General features: G+C 54.8%; 5 protein-coding genes across 5 annotated transcripts; all 5 read left to right on the top strand.

The window, feature by feature from the left end:
- Positions 1–1,562: 1,562 nt before the first annotated feature.
- On the top strand, positions 1,563–4,162 carry LOC309409998 (putative G-protein coupled receptor 19). The gene has a single exon (XM_082006309.1). The coding sequence runs from the start codon at positions 2,160–2,162 to the stop codon at positions 3,402–3,404; it is 1,245 nt and encodes a 414-aa protein (XP_081862435.1). The 5' UTR covers positions 1,563–2,159; the 3' UTR covers positions 3,405–4,162.
- A 3,267-nt stretch (positions 4,163–7,429) lies between these two features.
- On the top strand, positions 7,430–9,271 carry LOC309404499 (putative G-protein coupled receptor 19; the record flags this gene model as incomplete). The annotated part of the gene is made up of 1 exon (XM_081998980.1): positions 7,430–9,271. The coding sequence occupies exon 1, from the start codon at positions 8,027–8,029 to the stop codon at positions 9,269–9,271; it is 1,245 nt and encodes a 414-aa protein (XP_081855106.1). The 5' UTR covers positions 7,430–8,026.
- Positions 9,272–13,380: 4,109 nt separating this feature from the next.
- LOC309406898 (putative G-protein coupled receptor 19) lies at positions 13,381–15,138 on the top strand (the record flags this gene model as incomplete). The annotated part of the gene is made up of 1 exon (XM_082002259.1): positions 13,381–15,138. The coding sequence occupies exon 1, from the start codon at positions 13,894–13,896 to the stop codon at positions 15,136–15,138; it is 1,245 nt and encodes a 414-aa protein (XP_081858385.1). The 5' UTR covers positions 13,381–13,893.
- A 2,126-nt stretch (positions 15,139–17,264) lies between these two features.
- On the top strand, positions 17,265–18,652 carry LOC309408040 (putative G-protein coupled receptor 19; the record flags this gene model as incomplete). Its single annotated transcript, XM_082003749.1, has 1 exon — positions 17,265–18,652. Exon 1 carries the CDS (start codon positions 17,408–17,410, stop codon positions 18,650–18,652), a length of 1,245 nt encoding a protein of 414 aa, XP_081859875.1. The 5' UTR covers positions 17,265–17,407.
- Positions 18,653–20,778: 2,126 nt separating this feature from the next.
- On the top strand, positions 20,779–22,166 carry LOC309406910 (putative G-protein coupled receptor 19; the record flags this gene model as incomplete). The annotated part of the gene is made up of 1 exon (XM_082002287.1): positions 20,779–22,166. The coding sequence occupies exon 1, from the start codon at positions 20,922–20,924 to the stop codon at positions 22,164–22,166; it is 1,245 nt and encodes a 414-aa protein (XP_081858413.1). The 5' UTR covers positions 20,779–20,921.
- Positions 22,167–22,405: the final 239 nt, after the last annotated feature.

Below are 22,405 nucleotides of genomic sequence, written 5' to 3'. Positions count from 1 at the left end.
CCTCCGATCATGAGGATGGGGTAACAGCGCTGGAGGTGAAGCTATATTTCAGTGCTTGCTCAGAAATGCAGAGGCCACTCGAGCCTCCAGGCAGGTGGAAAACACCGCCTAAGAAGTAGACGGGCTATTGGCTGTGTTAGCATTAGGGCTGGTTTTCTCGTCAGCAGCGAGAGCCCGCGCTGCGTGACTGCTCCGTGCTGCTTCGGAGAGATGAACGCTGAGGGCCCCTAACGTCAACTGCCCTCCATCCATAAGGGTGAGCTGTCTGGCCGCTAACAGAGCTATAACCCCCTTTAAAGCCAGGTCTCGCTTCTTCTTTTGCCTCGTGCTCACCCATTTGGTGACTTTCGCGACCCGGCCTCAGCGCGTGGAAGGCCGTCTTATCAGTGGCCAGGCAAGGCGATGCCTGCACAGGGGATGGGGAGGAGGAGGAAGGACTGCAAGGGCCCGGCGAGCAAAGAAGGGCACCTTCTTGACAGGACCAGGAGAAAGCAGGGACTGTAAGCGGAGCCATTCTCACTCCAGAAGAACAGGGCTTGGACTCATCCGGCAACAGCCATGCAGCCCTGCAAACCCGCAGGTCCTGTCAACGCAGGACTGCTGAGCTCAGACACTTGGCAGAGCTCAAAGCCAAGACAAGGCGAGCGGGTCCCTTCCCAGCGCTGAGCAGGGGCCTCCCCCTGACACAGCTGTGGCCAGAGGTTCCGTCTTGCGTGTTGCTGCCAGTTGCTCCTGGCAACCCTTCAGTTGCCCCTTGGGTCACCCACAGACCCGCAGAACCTTCGGGTTGCTGGAGGACGGGCTCCGCTCGGCAGACGGGCTCCGCAGGGGGAGCCGGGAAGAGTCAGACTTGCTGCCTGGCAGGTCCCTGACCAAGGTAAGCGCATCGACCCTCGCCCAGGGCTTTCTCCAGAGCACAGAGACCCCCAACAGCTGACTGCAGCCGCGTCGAGCGACAGTTCAACCCACACTCCTGGGGCTCCCCTGCTGCAAAGCAAAAGGCTCCCCCCACATCTCAGCTGCGTGGCGGCATTTCCCACCTCCCCCAGAGTTCCCCCGCGAAATCAAAACTCTGCCCTTGATAAAGAAGTCTTCTGCAGGTCGCTGGCGCGAGCCTGTCGTGCCACCTTGTTCTCAGGGGGACGGAGGGAATTGCTGCCCTTGATGGGGCAGGGAAGTAACGAGGCAAGGACGTGCGGGGACAGCCTTGAAGCTCAGGATAAACTCTTTAAGGTATACAGTGCCCAGCTCCTGATGAAAACGTCCTCACTCGGCAAGGGCTGGGGAGGATGCACGGTGAGGAGCGCCCACCCAGCTTGCTGACAAATACCTACATGTTTGCAGGGCTGCGCGGGGGTTGCCATATGACTCCAACCCCTGTCCTCCTGAAGCGTGAATGACTCGGCTTACAGTCCCCCCTTTCTCCTTGTCCTGTCAAGAAGGTGCCCTTCTTTGCTTGCCAGACCCTTGCTGCCCTTCACCTGTGCTGAGCTTTCCCTCGCCTTCAAGGACAGACCTGGCTTACCTTCCAAAACTGCGTCCAGAAACAAAAAGCTGCAGGGCTCTTGGGCTTGCTTACACCCATGCCACTAATGGTTGGATGGCAGCAGGCTCTGGCTGCTTGTAGCCTTACCAATGAGGACGTTCCTATTGTGCAAAATATTTCTCCCCATTCCACCTCTCGGTCGGTACAAGAAACCCCTCCTTTGACTACCTACTCGATGCATTCATGTCAAGTCGAGTGAGCAGGGACACGCTTGGTCTGGGGTTTTGCCACTTCCAGGGACAGCGGGAAGTACAGCTCATGTCTGGGAGCGCTGGGGCATAATCCGCTCACTCCGCTTGCAGGGCACCAGCACTGGTGAACCTTCAGCCCAGTCTCCCTCCGCAAAAGGGACCTTTGTCTTGCAGAGGACACAAATGCCTCTCCTAACACAGTCAGGCTGATACTAAAAACCTGCGCGAGACCTAATGGCCTCTGCTCTGCCAGATAGTCTCACCGTACATTTCTGACCGCCTCTCTGAAACCCACGCCGTTAAGCAGCGCGAGTACTACTTACAATTACCTTTCATTGGGTCAGGTAGGTTTTTCACACACACTTGTTAAAGATAACCTTTGCTCTTGGCTCTTCGTTGCAGCCTGAGCAAAAGACGTGGCCATGGTTGCCCACAGCATGGATAACAGCAGCGGCCCTTTTCTTCTCCCTACCTTCTTGCTCCTGCTGCACAACAAGAGCTACCCCGAAACCTCCATGCCTCCTGCTGGCTACCAGGGGACGGAGTCACCCACAGGACACGGCTCAAGCAGGAACCACACTGCCTGGCGCTATGACCTGAGGCCGGGGGAAATCGCAGCAGCCAGCATGGTGTTGGGAGCGTTGTGGCTGGTTTCCGTCTTGGGAAACTCCCTCGTTTGCTTAGTCAGCCACAGGAGCAGGAGGACACGATCCACCACCAACTACTTTGTTGTCTCCATGGCTTGTGCAGACCTTCTCATCAGCGTGGCAAGCGCACCCTTCGTGCTGCTCCAGTTTACCTACGGCAGGTGGATGCTGGGGAACGTCACGTGCAAGCTGGTAAGGTACATACAGTTCCTCACCCCTGGAGCCCAGATATACGTGCTCCTCTCTATATGCGTGGATCGCTTCTACACTATCGTCTACCCCCTGAGCTTCAAAGTGTCGCGGGAGGAAGCCAAGAAAATGATTCTGTCCTCTTGGTTCTATGATGCCGTACTTGCATCGCCAGCTTTCTTTTTCTATGGCTCCAACAGCGACGACCACTGCAACTTTTTTCTCCCAGACTCTTGGGGAGGAGTCGTCTACAGTGTCGTCCACCTCTTGGTGGGGTTTGTGATCCCATCCCTCCTCATTATCCTCTCCTACCAGAAGGTCATCAGGTACATTTGGAGAATGGGCACCGATGGCAAGACTATCAGGAGGACAACGAATATTGTCCCACGAACAAAAGTGAAAACCATCAAGATGTTCTTGACGTTAAACTCGGTGTTCCTCCTCTCCTGGCTCCCTTTCTACGTGCTACAGCTGTGGCACCCGCAGGAAACAGACTACCGAAAGAGCTCCTTGGTTTTCCTGGCCATCACCTGGATCTCCTTCAGTTCTTCAGCCTCTAAGCCAACCCTCTACTCCCTGTACAACGCCAACTTCAGACGAGGGGTGAAAGAGACTTTCTGCATGTCCGCCATGAAGTGCTACAGAAGCAACACATACACCATCACCACCTGTTCCAGGATAGGCAAAAAAAATCACGTTGGCACCGCAGAAATCCCAGCGCCGGCCAAAACTCTCACCAAAGACTCCCTCTATGACGTTTTTAACAGAGAAGCAAAGGAAAAGAAGCTTGCCCGGCCAATTCAGGCCAATCCCCCAAATACCTTTGTCTAGTTGGCTGCTTTTGATTTGAAAAATTACCATGCACCCCCGGAAACAGAAGATTTCTCTCGCTTCTGAACCAACGTATATTTGTATAGTTTTAGCACCATTTTTAGATAAGTAAAAAAAATTGTTTTACTTTATTAAATGCATTGATTCTGATGTGTGCAGTCTACTGCCTTTCAGTTACATTCTGCTTTTTGGAAGCACTCTCCTTGAATCACGAGCATCACTTTTTCACAAAGCAGAAAAGCTCTTGCGCTCTCTGTGCACAGGGAAAAAGTGAAAGGAAGAACACGGCGTTTTTTCATCCCCGTACATTGGCCGCCACGTAGGAACGCCTAAATCCACCCAAAGCCAGCTCTACCTCCTCTTGTTAGAGCCTTAGGTATACTTTTGCACCAGGGCTTTCCTTCTTCACAGAATCACACACGGTCGTGGTTTAGCCCCAGCCATCAACTAAGCACCACGCAGCCACTTGCTCACTCCCCCAGGGCGGAACGGGGGAGAGAATCGGAAGGGTGAAAGTGAGAAAACTCATGGTTTGAGATAAAGACAGTTTAATAGCTAAAGCAAAAGCTGCACACACAAGCAAAGCAAAACAAGGCATCCATTCGCCACCCCCCATGGGCAGGCAGGTGCTCAGCCATCTCCAGGGAAGCAGGGCTCCATCCTGTGTAACGGTCTCCTGGGAAGACAAACGCCATAACGCCAAACGTCCCTCCACCCCTTCCTTCCACTTCTTCCCAGCTTTATATACTGGGCATGACGTTATATGGTATGGAATATCTCTTTGGTCAGCCTGGGTCAGCTGTCCCAGCTGTGTCCCCTCCCAGCTTCCCGTGCACTCTCACGCCTTCTTGCTAGCAGGCCAGCACGACAAGCTGGACTGTCCTTGACTGCGTATCAACAACTCAGAACACCAGCACGTTATCAGTATTGTCTCATCCCAAATCCAAAACATAGCCTCCCACTAGCTGCTGTGAAGAAAAGTAACTCTACCCTGGCTGACACAGGACACACAATCATTACGGTTGGAAAAGACCTTTAAGATCATCCAGTCCAACCATCAACCCCACACCACCATGCCCACTGAACCATGTCCCCCAGTGCCACGTCTACATGCTTTTTTGAACACTTCCAGTGATGGTGACTCCACCGCCTCCCTGGGCAGCCTGTGCCAATGTTTGAGCACTCTCTCAGGGAAGATCTTTCCTAATACCTAGTCTAAACCTCCCCTGGCACAACCTGAGGCCATTTCCACTCCTTCTATCGCTGCTTTCTTGCGACAAGACACCAACACCCACGTCGCCACCACCCACTTTCAGGTAGTTGTAGAGAGCGATAAGGTCTCCCCTCAGCCTCCTCTTCTCCACTCCAAACAATCCCAGTTCCCTCAGCCGCTCCTCATAAGACTTCAGCTCTAGACCCTTCACCAGCTTCGTTGCCTTTCTTCTTGCTCAGACCCCACGGGGAAGATGGCCATACGTGGGCAACGCTGCCATAACCCTGAGCCCACTGACATCAGAGCTAAAATTCCCGCTGCCCTGCTAGGCTCAGCATCAGGCCAGCGCCGAACGCTTGTGCAGCTTCGGCCTTGCACCTCTGCACAGGTGTCGTGGCCCAAACCGCCTGGGAAAAGTCCTCCCCTCGGCCTTGCCCACCCTGCCTCCTCTCCAGCTGCTTCTACACCCAGCCTGTGGCACCCACCCACAAGCCAGGGCTGGGCACCACCGGGGAGAAGACCTGCTCGTCAAAAGGGGCCACGGCTGTACCAGGCACCCAGGGGCGCCTCACGTCTTCTGCGCAGCGCGCCTCCAGGCCCGAGTCCCTTCTTCCGACCTACGCCTGGGGCACCTGCAGCACATCGGGGCTTTTCCCCAGCAGCAGCAGGAAAACGAGCGCTGCGGTCGCACGCTCGCCTGACGGCACCCTCCACGGCCGCCTGTGTTAGTAGGTCCCCACCAGGCGCCCCAGAGGAGACAGGCTGGCAGGGAGCTGTGGCTGCAGCTGGAGCCGGCTCCTGCCGCTAGTTCTCTGCCAGCGCACTGAGAAAACAACCACACGGGGCCGGACGGGGCTTGCGTCCTGGTGGGAAGGGGAACGGCACCGGCTGTGCCGGCCGGCGAGCGCTGAGGAGAGGCAGGGGCTCGTCTGCACCCCCCGGCGCCCCATGGCGCTGACGTGCTCATCAGAAAGGGGCACTGGCGCCTGCGCCTGGGGGACACGGGCACCCACACGCCGGCCCTGCAGAGCCTGACCTTCAGCTCCGCCGGCACAGGGCACGAGGCTGCGCGGCAGGGGAGGCTACGGGGACCTGTTGGGCTGGTAAGGGCAGCTGGGCCAGCCCGACATCCCGGCCGAGCAAGGGCGCAGGCGCCTGTACCTTGTGGGCATATACCCAGCTTGGGTCCAGCAGCTGGAGGGGTTTACTCTGGAGGCAAATTTGGCTTGCTCCATCGGGGATGGAGCTCTCCTCCGATCATGAGGATGGGGTAACAGCGCTGGAGGTGAAGCTATATTTCAGTGCTTGCTCAGAAATGCAGAGGCCACTCGAGCCTCCAGGCAGGTGGAAAACACCGCCTAAGAAGTAGACGGGCTATTGGCTGTGTTAGCATTAGGGCTGGTTTTCTCGTCAGCAGCGAGAGCCCGCGCTGCGTGACTGCTCCGTGCTGCTTCGGAGAGATGAACGCTGAGGGCCCCTAACGTCAACTGCCCTCCATCCATAAGGGTGAGCTGTCTGGCCGCTAACAGAGCTATAACCCCCTTTAAAGCCAGGTCTCGCTTCTTCTTTTGCCTCGTGCTCACCCATTTGGTGACTTTCGCGACCCGGCCTCAGCGCGTGGAAGGCCGTCTTATCAGTGGCCAGGCAAGGCGATGCCTGCACAGGGGATGGGGAGGAGGAGGAAGGACTGCAAGGGCCCGGCGAGCAAAGAAGGGCACCTTCTTGACAGGACCAGGAGAAAGCAGGGACTGTAAGCGGAGCCATTCTCACTCCAGAAGAACAGGGCTTGGACTCATCCGGCAACAGCCATGCAGCCCTGCAAACCCGCAGGTCCTGTCAACGCAGGACTGCTGAGCTCAGACACTTGGCAGAGCTCAAAGCCAAGACAAGGCGAGCGGGTCCCTTCCCAGCGCTGAGCAGGGGCCTCCCCCTGACACAGCTGTGGCCAGAGGTTCCGTCTTGCGTGTTGCTGCCAGTTGCTCCTGGCAACCCTTCAGTTGCCCCTTGGGTCACCCACAGACCCGCAGAACCTTCGGGTTGCTGGAGGACGGGCTCCGCTCGGCAGACGGGCTCCGCAGGGGGAGCCGGGAAGAGTCAGACTTGCTGCCTGGCAGGTCCCTGACCAAGGTAAGCGCATCGACCCTCGCCCAGGGCTTTCTCCAGAGCACAGAGACCCCCAACAGCTGACTGCAGCCGCGTCGAGCGACAGTTCAACCCACACTCCTGGGGCTCCCCTGCTGCAAAGCAAAAGGCTCCCCCCACATCTCAGCTGCGTGGCGGCATTTCCCACCTCCCCCAGAGTTCCCCCGCGAAATCAAAACTCTGCCCTTGATAAAGAAGTCTTCTGCAGGTCGCTGGCGCGAGCCTGTCGTGCCACCTTGTTCTCAGGGGGACGGAGGGAATTGCTGCCCTTGATGGGGCAGGGAAGTAACGAGGCAAGGACGTGCGGGGACAGCCTTGAAGCTCAGGATAAACTCTTTAAGGTATACAGTGCCCAGCTCCTGATGAAAACGTCCTCACTCGGCAAGGGCTGGGGAGGATGCACGGTGAGGAGCGCCCACCCAGCTTGCTGACAAATACCTACATGTTTGCAGGGCTGCGCGGGGGTTGCCATATGACTCCAACCCCTGTCCTCCTGAAGCGTGAATGACTCGGCTTACAGTCCCCCCTTTCTCCTTGTCCTGTCAAGAAGGTGCCCTTCTTTGCTTGCCAGACCCTTGCTGCCCTTCACCTGTGCTGAGCTTTCCCTCGCCTTCAAGGACAGACCTGGCTTACCTTCCAAAACTGCGTCCAGAAACAAAAAGCTGCAGGGCTCTTGGGCTTGCTTACACCCATGCCACTAATGGTTGGATGGCAGCAGGCTCTGGCTGCTTGTAGCCTTACCAATGAGGACGTTCCTATTGTGCAAAATATTTCTCCCCATTCCACCTCTCGGTCGGTACAAGAAACCCCTCCTTTGACTACCTACTCGATGCATTCATGTCAAGTCGAGTGAGCAGGGACACGCTTGGTCTGGGGTTTTGCCACTTCCAGGGACAGCGGGAAGTACAGCTCATGTCTGGGAGCGCTGGGGCATAATCCGCTCACTCCGCTTGCAGGGCACCAGCACTGGTGAACCTTCAGCCCAGTCTCCCTCCGCAAAAGGGACCTTTGTCTTGCAGAGGACACAAATGCCTCTCCTAACACAGTCAGGCTGATACTAAAAACCTGCGCGAGACCTAATGGCCTCTGCTCTGCCAGATAGTCTCACCGTACATTTCTGACCGCCTCTCTGAAACCCACGCCGTTAAGCAGCGCGAGTACTACTTACAATTACCTTTCATTGGGTCAGGTAGGTTTTTCACACACACTTGTTAAAGATAACCTTTGCTCTTGGCTCTTCGTTGCAGCCTGAGCAAAAGACGTGGCCATGGTTGCCCACAGCATGGATAACAGCAGCGGCCCTTTTCTTCTCCCTACCTTCTTGCTCCTGCTGCACAACAAGAGCTACCCCGAAACCTCCATGCCTCCTGCTGGCTACCAGGGGACGGAGTCACCCACAGGACACGGCTCAAGCAGGAACCACACTGCCTGGCGCTATGACCTGAGGCCGGGGGAAATCGCAGCAGCCAGCATGGTGTTGGGAGCGTTGTGGCTGGTTTCCGTCTTGGGAAACTCCCTCGTTTGCTTAGTCAGCCACAGGAGCAGGAGGACACGATCCACCACCAACTACTTTGTTGTCTCCATGGCTTGTGCAGACCTTCTCATCAGCGTGGCAAGCGCACCCTTCGTGCTGCTCCAGTTTACCTACGGCAGGTGGATGCTGGGGAACGTCACGTGCAAGCTGGTAAGGTACATACAGTTCCTCACCCCTGGAGCCCAGATATACGTGCTCCTCTCTATATGCGTGGATCGCTTCTACACTATCGTCTACCCCCTGAGCTTCAAAGTGTCGCGGGAGGAAGCCAAGAAAATGATTCTGTCCTCTTGGTTCTATGATGCCGTACTTGCATCGCCAGCTTTCTTTTTCTATGGCTCCAACAGCGACGACCACTGCAACTTTTTTCTCCCAGACTCTTGGGGAGGAGTCGTCTACAGTGTCGTCCACCTCTTGGTGGGGTTTGTGATCCCATCCCTCCTCATTATCCTCTCCTACCAGAAGGTCATCAGGTACATTTGGAGAATGGGCACCGATGGCAAGACTATCAGGAGGACAACGAATATTGTCCCACGAACAAAAGTGAAAACCATCAAGATGTTCTTGACGTTAAACTCGGTGTTCCTCCTCTCCTGGCTCCCTTTCTACGTGCTACAGCTGTGGCACCCGCAGGAAACAGACTACCGAAAGAGCTCCTTGGTTTTCCTGGCCATCACCTGGATCTCCTTCAGTTCTTCAGCCTCTAAGCCAACCCTCTACTCCCTGTACAACGCCAACTTCAGACGAGGGGTGAAAGAGACTTTCTGCATGTCCGCCATGAAGTGCTACAGAAGCAACACATACACCATCACCACCTGTTCCAGGATAGGCAAAAAAAATCACGTTGGCACCGCAGAAATCCCAGCGCCGGCCAAAACTCTCACCAAAGACTCCCTCTATGACGTTTTTAACAGAGAAGCAAAGGAAAAGAAGCTTGCCCGGCCAATTCAGGCCAATCCCCCAAATACCTTTGTCTAGTTGGCTGCTTTTGATTTGAAAAATTACCATGCACCTCCGGAAACAGAAGATTTCTCTCGCTTCTGAACCAACGTATATTTGTATAGTTTTAGCACCATTTTTAGATAAGTAAAAAAAATTGTTTTACTTTATTAAATGCATTGATTCTGATGTGTGCAGTCTACTGCCTTTCAGTTACATTCTGCTTTTTGGAAGCACTCTCCTTGAATCACGAGCATCACTTTTTCACAAAGCAGAAAAGCTCTTGCGCTCTCTGTGCACAGGGAAAAAGTGAAAGGAAGAACACGGCGTTTTTTCATCCCCGTACATTGGCCGCCACGTAGGAACGCCTAAATCCACCCAAAGCCAGCTCTACCTCCTCTTGTTAGAGCCTTAGGTATACTTTTGCACCAGGGCTTTCCTTCTTCACAGAATCACACACGGTCGTGGTTTAGCCCCAGCCATCAACTAAGCACCACGCAGCCACTTGCTCACTCCCCCAGGGCGGAACGGGGGAGAGAATCGGAAGGGTGAAAGTGAGAAAACTCATGGTTTGAGATAAAGACAGTTTAATAGCTAAAGCAAAAGCTGCACACACAAGCAAAGCAAAACAAGGCATCCATTCGCCACCCCCCATGGGCAGGCAGGTGCTCAGCCATCTCCAGGGAAGCAGGGCTCCATCCTGTGTAACGGTCTCCTGGGAAGACAAACGCCATAACGCCAAACGTCCCTCCACCCCTTCCTTCCACTTCTTCCCAGCTTTATATACTGGGCATGACGTTATATGGTATGGAATATCTCTTTGGTCAGCCTGGGTCAGCTGTCCCAGCTGTGTCCCCTCCCAGCTTCCCGTGCACTCTCACGCCTTCTTGCTAGCAGGCCAGCACGACAAGCTGGACTGTCCTTGACTGCGTATCAACAACTCAGAACACCAGCACGTTATCAGTATTGTCTCATCCCAAATCCAAAACATAGCCTCCCACTAGCTGCTGTGAAGAAAAGTAACTCTACCCTGGCTGACACAGGACACACAATCATTATGGTTGGAAAAGACCTTTAAGATCATCCAGTCCAACCATCAACCCCACACCACCATGCCCACTGAACCATGTCCCCCAGTGCCACGTCTACATGCTTTTTTGAACACTTCCAGTGATGGTGACTCCACCGCCTCCCTGGGCAGCCTGTGCCAATGTTTGAGCACTCTCTCAGGGAAGATCTTTCCTAATACCTAGTCTAAACCTCCCCTGGCACAACCTGAGGCCATTTCCACTCCTTCTATCGCTGCTTTCTTGCGACAAGACACCAACACCCACGTCGCCACCACCCACTTTCAGGTAGTTGTAGAGAGCGATAAGGTCTCCCCTCAGCCTCCTCTTCTCCACTCCAAACAATCCCAGTTCCCTCAGCCGCTCCTCATAAGACTTCAGCTCTAGACCCTTCACCAGCTTCGTTGCCTTTCTTCTTGCTCAGACCCCACGGGGAAGATGGCCATACGTGGGCAACGCTGCCATAACCCTGAGCCCACTGACATCAGAGCTAAAATTCCCGCTGCCCTGCTAGGCTCAGCATCAGGCCAGCGCCGAACGCTTGTGCAGCTTCGGCCTTGCACCTCTGCACAGGTGTCGTGGCCCAAACCGCCTGGGAAAAGTCCTCCCCTCGGCCTTGCCCACCCTGCCTCCTCTCCAGCTGCTTCTACACCCAGCCTGTGGCACCCACCCACAAGCCAGGGCTGGGCACCACCGGGGAGAAGACCTGCTCGTCAAAAGGGGCCACGGCTGTACCAGGCACCCAGGGGCGCCTCACGTCTTCTGCGCAGCGCGCCTCCAGGCCCGAGTCCCTTCTTCCGACCTACGCCTGGGGCACCTGCAGCACATCGGGGCTTTTCCCCAGCAGCAGCAGGAAAACGAGCGCTGCGGTCGCACGCTCGCCTGACGGCACCCTCCACGGCCGCCTGTGTTAGTAGGTCCCCACCAGGCGCCCCAGAGGAGACAGGCTGGCAGGGAGCTGTGGCTGCAGCTGGAGCCGGCTCCTGCCGCTAGTTCTCTGCCAGCGCACTGAGAAAACAACCACACGGGGCCGGACGGGGCTTGCGTCCTGGTGGGAAGGGGAACGGCACCGGCTGTGCCGGCCGGCGAGCGCTGAGGAGAGGCAGGGGCTCGTCTGCACCCCCCGGCGCCCCATGGCGCTGACGTGCTCATCAGAAAGGGGCACTGGCGCCTGCGCCTGGGGGACACGGGCACCCACACGCCGGCCCTGCAGAGCCTGACCTTCAGCTCCGCCGGCACAGGGCACGAGGCTGCGCGGCAGGGGAGGCTACGGGGACCTGTTGGGCTGGTAAGGGCAGCTGGGCCAGCCCGACATCCCGGCCGAGCAAGGGCGCAGGCGCCTGTACCTTGTGGGCATATACCCAGCTTGGGTCCAGCAGCTGGAGGGGTTTACTCTGGAGGCAAATTTGGCTTGCTCCATCGGGGATGGAGCTCTCCTCCGATCATGAGGATGGGGTAACAGCGCTGGAGGTGAAGCTATATTTCAGTGCTTGCTCAGAAATGCAGAGGCCACTCGAGCCTCCAGGCAGGTGGAAAACACCGCCTAAGAAGTAGACGGGCTATTGGCTGTGTTAGCATTAGGGCTGGTTTTCTCGTCAGCAGCGAGAGCCCGCGCTGCGTGACTGCTCCATGCTGCTTCGGAGAGATGAACGCTGAGGGCCCCTAACGTCAACTGCCCTCCATCCATAAGGGTGAGCTGTCTGGCCGCTAACAGAGCTATAACCCCCTTTAAAGCCAGGTCTCGCTTCTTCTTTTGCCTCGTGCTCACCCATTTGGTGACTTTCGCGACCCGGCCTCAGCGCGTGGAAGGCCGTCTTATCAGTGGCCAGGCAAGGCGATGCCTGCACAGGGGATGGGGAGGAGGAGGAAGGACTGCAAGGGCCCGGCGAGCAAAGAAGGGCACCTTCTTGACAGGACCAGGAGAAAGCAGGGACTGTAAGCGGAGCCATTCTCACTCCAGAAGAACAGGGCTTGGACTCATCTGGCAACAGCCATGCAGCCCTGCAAACCCGCAGGTCCTGTCAACGCAGGACTGCTGAGCTCAGACACTTGGCAGAGCTCAAAGCCAAGACAAGGCGAGCGGGTCCCTTCCCAGCGCTGAGCAGGGGCCTCCCCCTGACACAGCTGTGGCCAGAGGTTCCGTCTTGCGTGTTGCTGCCAGTTGCTCCTGGCAACCCTTCAGTTGCCCCTTGGGTCACCCACAGACCCGCAGAACCTTTGGGTTGCTGGAGGACGGGCTCCGCTCGGCAGACGGGCTCCGCAGGGGGAGCCGGGAAGAGTCAGACTTGCTGCCTGGCAGGTCCCTGACCAAGGTAAGCGCATCGACCCTCGCCCAGGGCTTTCTCCAGAGCACAGAGACCCCCAACAGCTGACTGCAGCCGCGTCGAGCGACAGTTCAACCCACACTCCTGGGGCTCCCCTGCTGCAAAGCAAAAGGCTCCCCCCACATCTCAGCTGCGTGGCGGCATTTCCCACCTCCCCCAGAGTTCCCCCGCGAAATCAAAACTCTGCCCTTGATAAAGAAGTCTTCTGCAGGTCGCTGGCGCGAGCCTGTCGTGCCACCTTGTTCTCAGGGGGACGGAGGGAATTGCTGCCCTTGATGGGGCAGGGAAGTAACGAGGCAAGGACGTGCGGGGACAGCCTTGAAGCTCAGGATAAACTCTTTAAGGTATACAGTGCCCAGCTCCTGATGAAAACGTCCTCACTCGGCAAGGGCTGGGGAGGATGCACGGTGAGGAGCGCCCACCCAGCTTGCTGACAAATACCTACATGTTTGCAGGGCTGCGCGGGGGTTGCCATATGACTCCAACCCCTGTCCTCCTGAAGCGTGAATGACTCGGCTTACAGTCCCCCCTTTCTCCTTGTCCTGTCAAGAAGGTGCCCTTCTTTGCTTGCCAGACCCTTGCTGCCCTTCACCTGTGCTGAGCTTTCCCTCGCCTTCAAGGACAGACCTGGCTTACCTTCCAAAACTGCGTCCAGAAACAAAAAGCTGCAGGGCTCTTGGGCTTGCTTACACCCATGCCACTAATGGTTGGATGGCAGCAGGCTCTGGCTGCTTGTAGCCTTACCAATGAGGACGTTCCTATTGTGCAAAATATTTCACCCCATTCCACCTCTCGGTCGGTACAAGAAACCCCTCCTTTGACTACCTACTCGATGCATTCATGTCAAGTCGAGTGAGCAGGGACACGCTTGGTCTGGGGTTTTGCCACTTCCAGGGACAGCGGGAAGTACAGCTCATGTCTGGGAGCGCTGGGGCATAATCCGCTCACTCCGCTTGCAGGGCACCAGCACTGGTGAACCTTCAGCCCAGTCTCCCTCCGCAAAAGGGACCTTTGTCTTGCAGAGGACACAAATGCCTCTCCTAACACAGTCAGGCTGATACTAAAAACCTGCGCGAGACCTAATGGCCTCTGCTCTGCCAGATAGTCTCACCGTACATTTCTGACCGCCTCTCTGAAACCCACGCCGTTAAGCAGCGCGAGTACTACTTACAATTACCTTTCATTGGGTCAGGTAGGTTTTTCACACACACTTGTTAAAGATAACCTTTGCTCTTGGCTCTTCGTTGCAGCCTGAGCAAAAGACGTGGCCATGGTTGCCCACAGCATGGATAACAGCAGCGGCCCTTTTCTTCTCCCTACCTTCTTGCTCCTGCTGCACAACAAGAGCTACCCCGAAACCTCCATGCCTCCTGCTGGCTACCAGGGGACGGAGTCACCCACAGGACACGGCTCAAGCAGGAACCACACTGCCTGGCGCTATGACCTGAGGCCGGGGGAAATCGCAGCAGCCAGCATGGTGTTGGGAGCGTTGTGGCTGGTTTCCGTCTTGGGAAACTCCCTCGTTTGCTTAGTCAGCCACAGGAGCAGGAGGACACGATCCACCACCAACTACTTTGTTGTCTCCATGGCTTGTGCAGACCTTCTCATCAGCGTGGCAAGCGCACCCTTCGTGCTGCTCCAGTTTACCTACGGCAGGTGGATGCTGGGGAACGTCACGTGCAAGCTGGTAAGGTACATACAGTTCCTCACCCCTGGAGCCCAGATATACGTGCTCCTCTCTATATGCGTGGATCGCTTCTACACTATCGTCTACCCCCTGAGCTTCAAAGTGTCGCGGGAGGAAGCCAAGAAAATGATTCTGTCCTCTTGGTTCTATGATGCCGTACTTGCATCGCCAGCTTTCTTTTTCTATGGCTCCAACAGCGACGACCACTGCAACTTTTTTCTCCCAGACTCTTGGGGAGGAGTCGTCTACAGTGTCGTCCACCTCTTGGTGGGGTTTGTGATCCCATCCCTCCTCATTATCCTCTCCTACCAGAAGGTCATCAGGTACATTTGGAGAATGGGCACCGATGGCAAGACTATCAGGAGGACAACGAATATTGTCCCACGAACAAAAGTGAAAACCATCAAGATGTTCTTGACGTTAAACTCGGTGTTCCTCCTCTCCTGGCTCCCTTTCTACGTGCTACAGCTGTGGCACCCGCAGGAAACAGACTACCGAAAGAGCTCCTTGGTTTTCCTGGCCATCACCTGGATCTCCTTCAGTTCTTCAGCCTCTAAGCCAACCCTCTACTCCCTGTACAACGCCAACTTCAGACGAGGGGTGAAAGAGACTTTCTGCATGTCCGCCATGAAGTGCTACAGAAGCAACACATACACCATCACCACCTGTTCCAGGATAGGCAAAAAAAATCACGTTGGCACCGCAGAAATCCCAGCGCCGGCCAAAACTCTCACCAAAGACTCCCTCTATGACGTTTTTAACAGAGAAGCAAAGGAAAAGAAGCTTGCCCGGCCAATTCAGGCCAATCCCCCAAATACCTTTGTCTAGTTGGCTGCTTTTGATTTGAAAAATTACCATGCACCTCCGGAAACAGAAGATTTCTCTCGCTTCTGAACCAACGTATATTTGTATAGTTTTAGCACCATTTTTAGATAAGTAAAAAAAATTGTTTTACTTTATTAAATGCATTGATTCTGATGTGTGCAGTCTACTGCCTTTCAGTTACATTCTGCTTTTTGGAAGCACTCTCCTTGAATCACGAGCATCACTTTTTCACAAAGCAGAAAAGCTCTTGCGCTCTCTGTGCACAGGGAAAAAGTGAAAGGAAGAACACGGCGTTTTTTCATCCCCGTACATTGGCCGCCACGTAGGAACGCCTAAATCCACCCAAAGCCAGCTCTACCTCCTCTTGTTAGAGCCTTAGGTATACTTTTGCACCAGGGCTTTCCTTCTTCACAGAATCACACACGGTCGTGGTTTAGCCCCAGCCATCAACTAAGCACCACGCAGCCACTTGCTCACTCCCCCAGGGCGGAACAGGGGAGAGAATCGGAAGGGTGAAAGTGAGAAAACTCATGGTTTGAGATAAAGACAGTTTAATAGCTAAAGCAAAAGCTGCACACACAAGCAAAGCAAAACAAGGCATCCATTCGCCACCCCCCATGGGCAGGCAGGTGCTCAGCCATCTCCAGGGAAGCAGGGCTCCATCCTGTGTAACGGTCTCCTGGGAAGACAAACGCCATAACGCCAAACGTCCCTCCACCCCTTCCTTCCACTTCTTCCCAGCTTTATATACTGGGCATGACGTTATATGGTATGGAATATCTCTTTGGTCAGCCTGGGTCAGCTGTCCCAGCTGTGTCCCCTCCCAGCTTCCCGTGCACTCTCACGCCTTCTTGCTAGCAGGCCAGCACGACAAGCTGGACTGTCCTTGACTGCGTATCAACAACTCAGAACACCAGCACGTTATCAGTATTGTCTCATCCCAAATCCAAAACATAGCCTCCCACTAGCTGCTGTGAAGAAAAGTAACTCTACCCTGGCTGACACAGGACACACAATCATTACGGTTGGAAAAGACCTTTAAGATCATCCAGTCCAACCATCAACCCCACACCACCATGCCCACTGAACCATGTCCCCCAGTGCCACGTCTACATGCTTTTTTGAACACTTCCAGTGATGGTGACTCCACCGCCTCCCTGGGCAGCCTGTGCCAATGTTTGAGCACTCTCTCAGGGAAGATCTTTCCTAATACCTAGTCTAAACCTCCCCTGGCACAACCTGAGGCCATTTCCACTCCTTCTATCGCTGCTTTCTTGCGACAAGACACCAACACCCACGTCGCCACCACCCACTTTCAGGTAGTTGTAGAGAGCGATAAGGTCTCCCCTCAGCCTCCTCTTCTCCACTCCAAACAATCCCAGTTCCCTCAGCCGCTCCTCATAAGACTTCAGCTCTAGACCCTTCACCAGCTTCGTTGCCTTTCTTCTTGCTCAGACCCCACGGGGAAGATGGCCATACGTGGGCAACGCTGCCATAACCCTGAGCCCACTGACATCAGAGCTAAAATTCCCGCTGCCCTGCTAGGCTCAGCATCAGGCCAGCGCCGAACGCTTGTGCAGCTTCGGCCTTGCACCTCTGCACAGGTGTCGTGGCCCAAACCGCCTGGGAAAAGTCCTCCCCTCGGCCTTGCCCACCCTGCCTCCTCTCCAGCTGCTTCTACACCCAGCCTGTGGCACCCACCCACAAGCCAGGGCTGGGCACCACCGGGGAGAAGACCTGCTCGTCAAAAGGGGCCACGGCTGTACCAGGCACCCAGGGGCGCCTCACGTCTTCTGCGCAGCGCGCCTCCAGGCCCGAGTCCCTTCTTCCGACCTACGCCTGGGGCACCTGCAGCACATCGGGGCTTTTCCCCAGCAGCAGCAGGAAAATGAGTGCTGCGGTCGCACAGCACAGCTCATGTCTGGGAGCGCTGGGGCATAATCCGCTCACTCCGCTTGCAGGGCACCAGCACTGGTGAACCTTCAGCCCAGTCTCCCTCCGCAAAAGGGACCTTTGTCTTGCAGAGGACACAAATGCCTCTCCTAACACAGTCAGGCTGATACTAAAAACCTGCGCGAGACGTAATGGCCTCTGCTCTACCAGATAGTCTAACCGTACATTTCTGACCGCCTCTCTGAAACCCACGCCGTTAAGCAGCGCGAGTACTACTTACAATTACCTTTCATTGGGTCAGGTAGGTTTTTCACACACACTTGTTAAAGATAACCTTTGCTCTTGGCTCTTCGTTGCAGCCTGAGCAAAAGACGTGGCCATGGTTGCCCACAGCATGGATAACAGCAGCGGCCCTTTTCTTCTCCCTACCTTCTTGCTCCTGCTGCACAACAAGAGCTACCCCGAAACCTCCATGCCTCCTGCTGGCTACCAGGGGACGGAGTCACCCACAGGACATGGCTCAAGCAGGAACCACACTGCCTGGCGCTATGACCTGAGGCCGGGGGAAATCGCAGCAGCCAGCATGGTGTTGGGAGCGTTGTGGCTGGTTTCCGTCTTGGGAAACTCCCTCGTTTGCTTAGTCAGCCACAGGAGCAGGAGGACACGATCCACCACCAACTACTTTGTTGTCTCCATGGCTTGTGCAGACCTTCTCATCAGCGTGGCAAGCGCACCCTTCGTGCTGCTCCAGTTTACCTACGGCAGGTGGATGCTGGGGAACGTCACGTGCAAGCTGGTAAGGTACATACAGTTCCTCACCCCTGGAGCCCAGATATACGTGCTCCTCTCTATATGCGTGGATCGCTTCTACACTATCGTCTACCCCCTGAGCTTCAAAGTGTCGCGGGAGGAAGCCAAGAAAATGATTCTGTCCTCTTGGTTCTATGATGCCGTACTTGCATCGCCAGCTTTCTTTTTCTATGGCTCCAACAGCGACGACCACTGCAACTTTTTTCTCCCAGACTCTTGGGGAGGAGTCGTCTACAGTGTCGTCCACCTCTTGGTGGGGTTTGTGATCCCATCCCTCCTCATTATCCTCTCCTACCAGAAGGTCATCAGGTACATTTGGAGAATGGGCACCGATGGCAAGACTATCAGGAGGACAACGAATATTGTCCCACGAACAAAAGTGAAAACCATCAAGATGTTCTTGACGTTAAACTCGGTGTTCCTCCTCTCCTGGCTCCCTTTCTACGTGCTACAGCTGTGGCACCCGCAGGAAACAGACTACCGAAAGAGCTCCTTGGTTTTCCTGGCCATCACCTGGATCTCCTTCAGTTCTTCAGCCTCTAAGCCAACCCTCTACTCCCTGTACAACGCCAACTTCAGACGAGGGGTGAAAGAGACTTTCTGCATGTCCGCCATGAAGTGCTACAGAAGCAACACATACACCATCACCACCTGTTCCAGGATAGGCAAAAAAAATCACGTTGGCACCGCAGAAATCCCAGCGCCGGCCAAAACTCTCACCAAAGACTCCCTCTATGACGTTTTTAACAGAGAAGCAAAGGAAAAGAAGCTTGCCCGGCCAATTCAGGCCAATCCCCCAAATACCTTTGTCTAGTTGGCTGCTTTTGATTTGAAAAATTACCATGCACCTCCGGAAACAGAAGATTTCTCTCGCTTCTGAACCAACGTATATTTGTATAGTTTTAGCACCATTTTTAGATAAGTAAAAAAAATTGTTTTACTTTATTAAATGCATTGATTCTGATGTGTGCAGTCTACTGCCTTTCAGTTACATTCTGCTTTTTGGAAGCACTCTCCTTGAATCACGAGCATCACTTTTTCACAAAGCAGAAAAGCTCTTGCGCTCTCTGTGCACAGGGAAAAAGTGAAAGGAAGAACACGGCGTTTTTTCATCCCCGTACATTGGCCGCCACGTAGGAACGCCTAAATCCACCCAAAGCCAGCTCTACCTCCTCTTGTTAGAGCCTTAGGTATACTTTTGCACCAGGGCTTTCCTTCTTCACAGAATCACACACGGTCGTGGTTTAGCCCCAGCCATCAACTAAGCACCACGCAGCCACTTGCTCACTCCCCCAGGGCGGAACGGGGGAGAGAATCGGAAGGGTGAAAGTGAGAAAACTCATGGTTTGAGATAAAGACAGTTTAATAGCTAAAGCAAAAGCTGCACACACAAGCAAAGCAAAACAAGGCATCCATTCGCCACCCCCCATGGGCAGGCAGGTGCTCAGCCATCTCCAGGGAAGCAGGGCTCCATCCTGTGTAACGGTCTCCTGGGAAGACAAACGCCATAACGCCAAACGTCCCTCCACCCCTTCCTTCCACTTCTTCCCAGCTTTATATACTGGGCATGACGTTATATGGTATGGAATATCTCTTTGGTCAGCCTGGGTCAGCTGTCCCAGCTGTGTCCCCTCCCAGCTTCCCGTGCACTCTCACGCCTTCTTGCTAGCAGGCCAGCACGACAAGCTGGACTGTCCTTGACTGCGTATCAACAACTCAGAACACCAGCACGTTATCAGTATTGTCTCATCCCAAATCCAAAACATAGCCTCCCACTAGCTGCTGTGAAGAAAAGTAACTCTACCCTGGCTGACACAGGACACACAATCATTACGGTTGGAAAAGACCTTTAAGATCATCCAGTCCAACCATCAACCCCACACCACCATGCCCACTGAACCATGTCCCCCAGTGCCACGTCTACATGCTTTTTTGAACACTTCCAGTGATGGTGACTCCACCGCCTCCCTGGGCAGCCTGTGCCAATGTTTGAGCACTCTCTCAGGGAAGATCTTTCCTAATACCTAGTCTAAACCTCCCCTGGCGCAACCTGAGGCCATTTCCACTCCTTCTATCGCTGCTTTCTTGCGACAAGACACCAACACCCACGTCGCCACCACCCACTTTCAGGTAGTTGTAGAGAGCGATAAGGTCTCCCCTCAGCCTCCTCTTCTCCACTCCAAACAATCCCAGTTCCCTCAGCCGCTCCTCATAAGACTTCAGCTCTAGACCCTTCACCAGCTTCGTTGCCTTTCTTCTTGCTCAGACCCCACGGGGAAGATGGCCATACGTGGGCAACGCTGCCATAACCCTGAGCCCACTGACATCAGAGCTAAAATTCCCGCTGCCCTGCTAGGCTCAGCATCAGGCCAGCGCCGAACGCTTGTGCAGCTTCGGCCTTGCACCTCTGCACAGGTGTCGTGGCCCAAACCGCCTGGGAAAAGTCCTCCCCTCGGCCTTGCCCACCCTGCCTCCTCTCCAGCTGCTTCTACACCCAGCCTGTGGCACCCACCCACAAGCCAGGGCTGGGCACCACCGGGGAGAAGACCTGCTCGTCAAAAGGGGCCACGGCTGTACCAGGCACCCAGGGGCGCCTCACGTCTTCTGCGCAGCGCGCCTCCAGGCCCGAGTCCCTTCTTCCGACCTACGCCTGGGGCACCTGCAGCACATCGGGGCTTTTCCCCAGCAGCAGCAGGAAAATGAGTGCTGCGGTCGCACAGCACAGCTCATGTCTGGGAGCGCTGGGGCATAATCCGCTCACTCCGCTTGCAGGGCACCAGCACTGGTGAACCTTCAGCCCAGTCTCCCTCCGCAAAAGGGACCTTTGTCTTGCAGAGGACACAAATGCCTCTCCTAACACAGTCAGGCTGATACTAAAAACCTGCGCGAGACGTAATGGCCTCTGCTCTACCAGATAGTCTAACCGTACATTTCTGACCGCCTCTCTGAAACCCACGCCGTTAAGCAGCGCGAGTACTACTTACAATTACCTTTCATTGGGTCAGGTAGGTTTTTCACACACACTTGTTAAAGATAACCTTTGCTCTTGGCTCTTCGTTGCAGCCTGAGCAAAAGACGTGGCCATGGTTGCCCACAGCATGGATAACAGCAGCGGCCCTTTTCTTCTCCCTACCTTCTTGCTCCTGCTGCACAACAAGAGCTACCCCGAAACCTCCATGCCTCCTGCTGGCTACCAGGGGACGGAGTCACCCACAGGACACGGCTCAAGCAGGAACCACACTGCCTGGCGCTATGACCTGAGGCCGGGGGAAATCGCAGCAGCCAGCATGGTGTTGGGAGCGTTGTGGCTGGTTTCCGTCTTGGGAAACTCCCTCGTTTGCTTAGTCAGCCACAGGAGCAGGAGGACACGATCCACCACCAACTACTTTGTTGTCTCCATGGCTTGTGCAGACCTTCTCATCAGCGTGGCAAGCGCACCCTTCGTGCTGCTCCAGTTTACCTACGGCAGGTGGATGCTGGGGAACGTCACGTGCAAGCTGGTAAGGTACATACAGTTCCTCACCCCTGGAGCCCAGATATACGTGCTCCTCTCTATATGCGTGGATCGCTTCTACACTATCGTCTACCCCCTGAGCTTCAAAGTGTCGCGGGAGGAAGCCAAGAAAATGATTCTGTCCTCTTGGTTCTATGATGCCGTACTTGCATCGCCAGCTTTCTTTTTCTATGGCTCCAACAGCGACGACCACTGCAACTTTTTTCTCCCAGACTCTTGGGGAGGAGTCGTCTACAGTGTCGTCCACCTCTTGGTGGGGTTTGTGATCCCATCCCTCCTCATTATCCTCTCCTACCAGAAGGTCATCAGGTACATTTGGAGAATGGGCACCGATGGCAAGACTATCAGGAGGACAACGAATATTGTCCCACGAACAAAAGTGAAAACCATCAAGATGTTCTTGACGTTAAACTCGGTGTTCCTCCTCTCCTGGCTCCCTTTCTACGTGCTACAGCTGTGGCACCCGCAGGAAACAGACTACCGAAAGAGCTCCTTGGTTTTCCTGGCCATCACCTGGATCTCCTTCAGTTCTTCAGCCTCTAAGCCAACCCTCTACTCCCTGTACAACGCCAACTTCAGACGAGGGGTGAAAGAGACTTTCTGCATGTCCGCCATGAAGTGCTACAGAAGCAACACATACACCATCACCACCTGTTCCAGGATAGGCAAAAAAAATCACGTTGGCACCGCAGAAATCCCAGCGCCGGCCAAAACTCTCACCAAAGACTCCCTCTATGACGTTTTTAACAGAGAAGCAAAGGAAAAGAAGCTTGCCCGGCCAATTCAGGCCAATCCCCCAAATACCTTTGTCTAGTTGGCTGCTTTTGATTTGAAAAATTACCATGCACCCCCGGAAACAGAAGATTTCTCTCGCTTCTGAACCAACGTATATTTGTATAGTTTTAGCACCATTTTTAGATAAGTAAAAAAAATTGTTTTACTTTATTAAATGCATTGATTCTGATGTGTGCAGTCTACTGCCTTTCAGTTACATTCTGCTTTTTGGAAGCACTCTCCTTGAATCACGAGCATCACTTTTTCACAAAGCAGAAA

This window comes from Phaethon aethereus (assembly GCF_964289735.1).
Source record: "Phaethon aethereus genome assembly, chromosome: 1".
NCBI lineage: Eukaryota > Metazoa > Chordata > Aves > Phaethontiformes > Phaethontidae > Phaethon > Phaethon aethereus.
Note: the sequence above shows the minus strand (reverse complement) of the source record. Positions and strands in the feature narration are given on the sequence as shown.